The 8,909-nt window shown below is 47.1% G+C and overlaps 1 protein-coding gene across 1 annotated transcript in view; it reads right to left on the minus strand.

Annotated features, from left to right (window-relative positions):
* Window positions 1-8,143, minus strand: part of LOC134983515 (uncharacterized) — a 251,465-nt gene extending 243,322 nt beyond the window's left edge. Inside the window, exon 1 of the mRNA XM_063949173.1 lies at window positions 7,793-8,143. Within this exon, the coding sequence (XP_063805243.1) occupies window positions 7,793-7,886 (94 nt within the window). The 5' untranslated portion in view covers window positions 7,887-8,143. The remainder of the gene's footprint in view (window positions 1-7,792) is intronic.
* Between the last annotated feature and the right edge of the window lie 766 nt (window positions 8,144-8,909).

Here is an 8,909-nt window from a genome sequence, read left to right on the forward strand (position 1 = left end):
ATGGGTTAGGAGGAGAGGGGAGATGCCAGGACACTGCTGGAGTGATGACAGGCAAGCACTCCATGTATTCCCCGCTGCCACGACTCAGGGCTTCAACGGCGGACAGTAGGAGAAGGCAGGCTGCGGGCAGGTGAGCTGACTAAACTGACGCGTCCCTGCTGAGGCCACCAATCCCCGTAGTATGCACCGCATCAGATGCCGGGAGAGCAGCTCCGCTCCGTGTCTCCCACCGCGGTCACCGCTGATCCCCAGTCAGCCTCTCCACACGGCTTCAACAGCACGGCTAGGCACAAGAGTGGACAGGGCGCACAGCCCTCAGTGAGTAGCAGCGCTACCTCGCTGAGGTCCGGTCCGCGGTGGGATCACTGCATAACTTCAGTCCGCGGCTTCGGATCCGGGGGTAGGCTGCAACCTGCAAAAGCCAAATGAATGGCTCCCCGGCTCCGCAACCTACAAAACACACAGAGGGGCAAGAAAGGGCCCTAAAGAGCCCGTAGAACAGCTGTAAAAGGCAGAAAGGACCTATATAAGCAGGAGGACTTTATCCTGCTTCCTGCTGCCTTTCCAGTCAGGCCACACAACCAGTGACATCATTTATTGATGTTGAAAACAAAAGTAATGTAGATTTTCGCACCAATCTAAGACCTGCGAATCTACTTTGGGAGCCATCTCCCTTTTTTTTTTTTTTTTTTAAACAGTCCCCAGCTGGACGAGGATAATTGCAATTCCATTTCTTGGAATTCTAATTTCCTACTGGGCGTAACCCAAAATTTCCATCAGCTGTTTTGGGATGTTTAAACACAGTTGCCTTAGTTTTTTAACACAGGCTCTGCTGCCTCTTCTGAGGATAGAATGGCTTACATAGCACTAATTAGCTCAGATATGTCCACTATGCTGAGACCTTCTGAAGTGCAATGAGTCCTCATCCTCCAACGAATCCTCATCTAAAACATGTGTAGACTGTGAAGATGTTGTATCATGTCTATGTGATTTACGTACCACTAGCGTTTCAGCCTGCTTTTTTGAGAGGCTGACAATTCCCTAGGTGTATAAACCTCAGAATGAATGTTGCATGTAAGGGTTAATAGTGAAACCTATCACGGTATAGGAGCTGGTATAAACTGTTCAGCTACATTGGATAATGTCTGTGCAAAGTAGCCCATGAAGGTTTACCAGAACCTGTGCCTGCCTCACTGTACACATGGGAAAGCGTTGTCGCGACCCGGCGGGGAGTTGTTGGAGCGACTCTAAGGTGAGTATAAGATGTTTTTTAGAAAGATCACTCATATAAAAATAAAATAAGAAAACTTATGGCTGCTAAACATCAGCCCTCTGACCATGGTCCGGCTCCTGCCGCACCAAACAAAAAGCCGATTTGCCTGAGCCAGGAGGCGGGGATATATGGACAGGCCCGTTGCATGCTGGGAGGCTGAAAGCTTTGACAGTTTGTTGCAAATCCGCTGTCACGTCATCATATCCCAATGTTATCCTATGGATAACCTGTGGTCCCTGCCGGAGAAAGATATATATATCTAAGAGGATAGAATTTGATCGGTGTTGTTACACTGTTTTGTTGGCAGGTTACTTGATACTTTTCTCCTCATTGGTTACTATTGGTCACGTGGACGAGGTTCTCTCCGTGTCCCCGGACGTAGCGTGCGTCAGATGACGTCACTTTGATGTGCTGGAGCGTGCAACGGATGGCGACATGGACGGTTCCACCGGGTATATTAGGTAAGTGGTTGTATGTCTCTTGTGTTCTGCACCCTAACGAAAATGCTGCTTGGTTCAAATTTCTGGTCCATTTCTTCACTTTATCATTTTCGTAGTACTATTATTCTTTTATATGAATTTTTGTCCAATAATTGTTTTTTATAAACATATTGTTTTTTAGAAACATATATATTTTTCATCATTTTAGACTGAAGATTTTATGTACACTTTTTCATTTACCTCTGTTATGTATTCATATATATTTATATATTTATATATAATTTATTATATGATTATTATGGATCTATCATGTCTGAACACATATAACTGCATTGTTTGTCCATGTTAAATAGCAATGTGCCGGAGGGCTGTGGCGCCTTGCCACATATTAATGCTGCTGATTACAAATCTAGTCACGGCCCGCACTGTTTACATATGCTAATTAGCCACGTGTGGGGAGGCTGTGCCGTCACTACACAGACCTCTGCAGCCCTTCACATTCATTACATTCGGCGATACGTCACTTCCGGCGGAAGTGACGCCACCGCCGGAAGCCAGGCGCCGAACAGCGCTGTTTGTAAACAAGCCAGTGGGGCTTGTTTAATTGATAAGAACAGACTGAAAATACAGTCTGTTTCAAGTTGAAATGACTATTAGGCTTATATGCATTAACCTAAACAGTGCAGCACTGACTTTATAAAATATACTTGCACTTCCGGTTTCGTAGCTGACGAAAACCGGAAGTGATTTGCATAATGAACCTCTAATTGTTGTGGGTATAAAAAGGACCTCATCACAATACACTCTGATCTCCTGATGAAGCCCTGAGCTGGGCGAAACGCGTTGAGACACTGAACGACTGACCTGCCGACCAACCTTTGCCGACATCTATGTCCTTTATAAGCTAAGCAATTTATTACTTTTTTAAAAAAAAAATTTTTTTTTTAAATTTCTGTATATCAAATAAAAAAATATATATTTTTCAACAAAAAATACTGATTAGAACGTTATTATACCACCCAAAAAGGTGTCCAGATGGCCATCACCCTCTGATGAGGACGAACACCTGTATTTATATCTGATATGCCTACAACCTTCTTCTGTTTGGTACGCATATAATATTATGTGAGACATACAAATATATTGACCAAAACTGTTGAAAAATTACTACGTTATATAGCGATTTTCTGTCTCCTAAATTCTATATAGAGCCCAACGGAGGTATGGAATAGAAGACTTTGGGGACTGATAGGCACTAAGTCAAGCCGTAATCCGGTACGCAACACTATTACTTGCGTGTGACAAAAAACTAACCTAAGGATACTACACCACAATAGGTTGGTTCATGTGAAATGCAGAAACCACCTTAGGTAGAAATTGAGGACGAGTCCTCAATTCCGCCCTGTCAGAATGAAAAATTAAATAAGGGCTTTTACATGATAAAGCCGCCAATTCTGACACACGCCTGGCTGAAGCCAAGGCTAACAGCATCGACACCTTCCACGTGAGATATTTTAAGTCTACCGTGGAAAGTGGTTCAAACCAATGTGATTTTAGAAAACTCAACACAACATTGAGATCCCAAGGTGCCACTGGAGGCACAAAAGGAGGCTGTATGTGCAGCACCCCTTTCACAAATGTCTGAACTTCAGGTACTGAAGCCAGTTCTTTCTGGAAGAAAATCGACAAGGCCGAAATTTGAACCTTAATGGACCCTAATTTTAGGCCCATAGACAGTCCTGTTTGCAGGAAATGCAGGAAACGACCCAGTTGAAATTCCTCTGTAGGGGCCTTCTTGGCCTCACACCACGCAACACATTTACGCCAAATGCGGTGATAATGTTTTGCGGTTACTTCCTTTCTGGCTTTGACCAGGGTAGGGATGACTTCTTCTGGAATGCCCTTTTCCTTTAGGATCCGGCGTTCAACCGCCATGCCGTCAAACGCAGCCGCGGTAAGTCTTGGAACAGACAAGGCCCCTGCAGTAGCAGGTCCTTTCTTAGAGGTAGAGGCCACGGTTCGTCCGTGAGCATCTCTTGAAGTTCCGGGTACCAAGTCCTTCTTGGCCAATCCGGAACCACGAGTATAGTTCTTACTCCTCTCCTTCTTATGATTCTCAATACTTTTGGTATGAGAGGCAGAGGAGGGAACACATACACTGACTGGTACACCCACGGCGTTACCAGAGCGTCCACTGCTATTGCCTGAGGGTCCCTTGACCTGGCGCAATATCTGTCCAGTTTTTTGTTTAGACGTGACGCCATCATGTCCACCTTTGGTTTTTCCCAACGGTTTACAATCAGGTGGAAAACTTCCGGGTGAAGTCCCCACTCTCCCGGGTGAAGGTCGTGTCTGCTGAGGAAGTCTGCTTCCCAGTTGTCCACTCCCGGAATGAACACTGCTGACAGTGCTATCACATGATTTTCCGCCCAGCGAAGAATCCTTGCAGCTTCTGCCATTGCCCTCCTGCTTCTCGTGCCGCCCTGTCTGTTTACGTGGGCGACTGACGTGATGTTGTCCGATTGGATCAACACCGCCTGACCCTGAAGCAGAGGTTTTGCTTGACTTAAGGCATTGTAAATGGCCCTTAGTTCCAGAATGTTTATATGAAGAGATGTTTCCATGCTTGACCACAAGCCCTGGAAATTCCTTCCCTGTGTGACTGCTCCCCAGCCTCTCAGGCTGGCATCCGTGGTTACCAGGATCCAATCCTGAATGCCAAATCTGCGGCCCTCTAGTAGATGAGCACTCTGCAGCCACCACAGGAGAGACACCCTTGTCCTTGGCGACAGGGTTATCCGCTAATGCATCTGAAGATGCGATCCGGACCATTTGTCCAGTAGATCCCACTGAAACGTTCTTGCATGGAATCTTCCGAATGGAATTGCTTCGTAAGAAGCCACCATTTTTCCCAGGACCCTCGTGCACTGATGTACTGAGACCTGTCCTGGTTTTAGGAGGTTTCTGACTAGCTCGGATAACTCCCTGGCCTTCTCCTCCGGGAGAAACACCTTCTTCTGGACTGTGTCCAGAATCATTCCTAGGAACAGTAGACGTGTCGTTGGAATCAGCTGCGATTTTGGAATATTTAGAATCCACCCGTGCTGACGTAGCACTACCTGAGATAGTGCCACTCCGACTTCTAACTGTTCCCTGGTTCTTGCCCTTATCAGGAGATCGTCCGAGTAAGGGATAATTAAGATGCCTTTTCTTCGTAGAAGAATCATCATTTCGGCCATTACCTTGGTAAAGACCCGAGGCGCCGTGGACAATCCAAACGGCAGCGTCTGAAACTGATAATGACAGTTTTGTACTACAAACCTGAGGTACCCTTGGTGAGAAGGGTATATTGGGACGTGGAGATAAGCATCCTTGATGTCCAGAGACACCATATAGTCCCCTTCTTCCAGGTTCGCTATCACTGCCCTGAGTGACTCCATCTTGAATTTGAACCTTTTTATGTAAGTGTTCAAAGATTTTAGATTTAAGATTGTTCTCACCGAGCCGCCCGGCTTCGGTACCACAAACAGCGTGGAATAATACCCCTTTCCCTGTTGTAAGAGGGGTACCTTGATTATCACCTGCTGGGAATACAGCTTGTGAATGGCTTCCAGAACTGCCTCCCTGTCGGAGGGAGACTTTGGTAAAGCAGACTTCAGGAACCGACGAGGAGGAAACGCCTCGAATTCCAGTTTGTACCCCTGCGATACTACCTGTAGAATCCAGGGATCCACTTGCGAGTGAGCCCACTGCGCGTTGAAATTCTTGAGACGGGCCCCCACCATGTCTGAGTCTGCTTGTAAAGCCCCAGCGTCATGCTGAAGACTTGGCAGAAGCAGGGGAGGGCTTCTGCTCCTGGGAAGCGGCTGCATGGTGCCGTCTTTTTCCTCTTCCTCTGCCCTTGGGCAGAAAGGAGTGGCCTTTTGCTCTCTTGTACTTATGGGAACGAAAGGACTGAGTTTGAAAAGACTGTGTCTTTTTCTGCTGATGTGAAGTAACCTGGGGTAAAAAGGTGGATTTTCCAGCCGTTGCCGTGGCCACCAGGTCCGATAGACCAGCCCCAAATAACTCCTCCCCCTTCTACGGCAATACTTCCATGTGCCGTTTAGAATCTGCATCCCCTGACCACTGTCGCGTCCATAATGCTCTTCTGGCAGAGATGGACATTGCACTTACTCTTGATGCCAGGGTACAAATATCCCTCTGTGCATCACGCATATATAGCAATGCATCCTTTAAATGTTCTATAGTTAACAAAATATTGTCCCTATCCAGGGTATCAATATTCTCAGTCAGGGAATCCGCCCATGCGACTCCAGCACTGCACATCCAGGCTGATGCGATTGCTGGTCGCAGTATAACACCAGTATGTGTGTATATACTTTTTAGGATATTTTCCAGCCTCCTATCAGCTGGTTCTTTGAGGGTGGCCGTATCAGGGGACGGTAACGCTACTTGTTTAGATAAACGTGTGAGCGCCTTATCTACCCTAGGGGGTGTTTCCCACCGCGCCCTAACCTCTGGCGGGAAAGGGTATAGTGCTAATAATTTATTAGAAATTAGCTGTTTTTTATCGGGGGAAACCCACGCTTTATCACACACCTCATTTATTTCATCTGACTCAGGAAAAAATATTGGCAGTTTTTTCACACCCCACATAATACCCTTCTTTGTGGTACTTGTAGTGTCAGAAAGGTTCAATGCCTCTTTCATTGCCGTGATCATGTAACGTGTGGCCCTACTGGACATTACGTTTGTCTCGTCACCGTCGACACTAGACTCAGTATCTGTGTCTGGATCTGTGTCGACCCACTGAGGTAACGGCCGTTTTAGGGCCCCTGACGGTGTCTGAGACGCCTGAACAGGCACTAATTGATTTGCCGGCTGTCTCATGTCGTCAACAGTTTTTTGCAAATTGCTGACATTATCACTTAATTGCTTAAACACAATCATCCAGTCAGGTGTCGACTCCCTAGGGGGTGACATCACTAACACAGGCAACTGCTCCGCCTCCACCTCATTTTCCTCCTCATACATGTCGACACACGCGTACCGACACACAGCACACACACCGGGAATGCTCTGATAGAGGACAGGACCCCACTTAGCCCTTTGGAGAGACAGAGGGAGAGTCTGCCAGCACACACCCAGCGCTATATATATATATACAGGGATAACCTTATATAAGTGTTAATCCCTTATAGCTGCTGTTTTATATTGTTATCTGCTGCCAAAATGCCCCCCCTTCTCTTTTTTACCCTGATTCAGAAGCAGGACTGCAGGGGAGAGTCAGGGAGCTGTCCTTTCAGCGGAGCTGTGAGGGAAAATGGCGCCAGTGTGCTGAGGAGATAGGCTCCGCCCCTTCACGACGTCCTTATCTCCCGCTTTTTCTGTGTAAAATGGCAGGGGATAAAATACATCCATATAGCCCAGGAGCTATATGTGATGTATTCCTTTAGCCACCTAAGGTATATTTCTGTTATATTGCGTCTCAGGGCGCTCCCCCCCCAGCGCCCTGCACCCTCAGTGACCGGAGTGTGAAGTGTGCTGAGAGCAATGGTGCACAGCTGCGGTGCTGTGTGCTACCTTAGTCTGAAGACAGGATGTCTTCTGCCGCCGATTTCACCGGACCTCTTCGTCTCTTCTGGCTCTGTAAGGGGGACGGCGGCGCGGCTCCAGTGACCCATCCAGGCTGTACCTGTGATCGTCCCTCTGGAGCTAATGTCCAGTAGCCTAAGAAGCCCAATCCACTCTGCACGCAGGTGAGTTCGCTTCTTCTCCCCTTAGTCCCACGATGCAGTGAGCCTGTTGCCAGCAGGACTCACTGAAAATAAAAAAACCGAAACTAAACTTTTATTCTAAGCAGCTCAGGAGAGCCACCTAGATTGCACCCTTCTCGGCCGGGCACAAAAATCTAACTGAGGCTTGGAGGAGGGTCATAGGGGGAGGAGCCAGTGCACACCACCTGATCCTTAAGCTTTTATTTTGTGCCCTGTCTCCTGCGGAGCCGCTATTCCCCATGGTCCTTACGGAGTCCCAGCATCCACTAGGACGTCAGAGAAAAGTGTTTATTACTCACCTGTGCTGATATCTGTAGGGATCTCCTCCTCCTTACACTGCTGATTACCCCTCACATACGTGTCTTCTTCTCCCTCTGTATCTTCTTCCTTCATATCAGTCACATATGTCTCTTCTTCTCCCTCTATATCTTCTGCCTTTATATCGGTCACATTTGTCTCTTCTTCTCCCTCTATATCTTCTGTCTTTATATCAGTCACATACGTCTCCTCTTCTCCCTCTATATCTTCTGCCTTTATATCAGTCACATATGTCTCCTCTTCTCCGTCTATATCTTCTTCTTTTATAACAGTCACATACGTCTCTTCTTCTCCCTCTGTATCTTCTGTTTTAATATTAGACAGATGTTCTACCTAAAAAAATAGGATTTTGGTTACCTACCGGAAAATCCTTTTCTCGTAGTCCATAGAGGATGCTGGGGTCCACATTAGTACCAAGGGGTATAGACGGGTCCACCAGGAGCCATTGGCACTTTACGAGTTTAAGAGTGTGGGCTGGCTCCTCCCTCTATGCCCCTCCTACCAGACTCACTCTAGAAACTGTGCCCGAGGAGACAACATACTTAGAGAGAAGGCATTACACAGATAGTGGTGAGATTTATACCAGCTCACACAAACAGGATAATGCGGACAACATGCCGGAACAACTTCAGCAACAGCTGAAATAATAAACAACGCAGAATTTACCTAGGAACCAGGTAACACTGAACCATAAAACCAATGCCCAGCATCTTCTACGGACTACGAGAAAAGGATTTACCGTTAGGTAACCAAAATCCTATTTTCTCTTACGTCCTAGAGGATGCTGGGGTCCATAATAGTAGCATGGGGATGTACCAAAGCTCCCAGTACGGGAGGGAGAGCGGAGGCTCTTGCAACACTGCTTGACCAAACTTGAGGTCATCAGAGGCCAAAGTATCGGACTTGTAAAACTTGGCAAAACGTGTTCGACCCAGACCAAGTAGCTGCTTGGCAGAGTTGTACCGCCGAGACACCCCGGGCAGCCGCCCAGGAAGAGCCCACTTTACGAGTAGAGTGGGCCTTTACAGATCTCGGACACAGCAATCCTGCCGTGGGATAAGCATACTGGATAGTGAACCTGATCCAGCAGGAAATCAA

Source organism: Pseudophryne corroboree (assembly GCF_028390025.1).
Source record: "Pseudophryne corroboree isolate aPseCor3 chromosome 3 unlocalized genomic scaffold, aPseCor3.hap2 SUPER_3_unloc_17, whole genome shotgun sequence".
NCBI classification, from domain to species: domain Eukaryota; kingdom Metazoa; phylum Chordata; class Amphibia; order Anura; family Myobatrachidae; genus Pseudophryne; species Pseudophryne corroboree.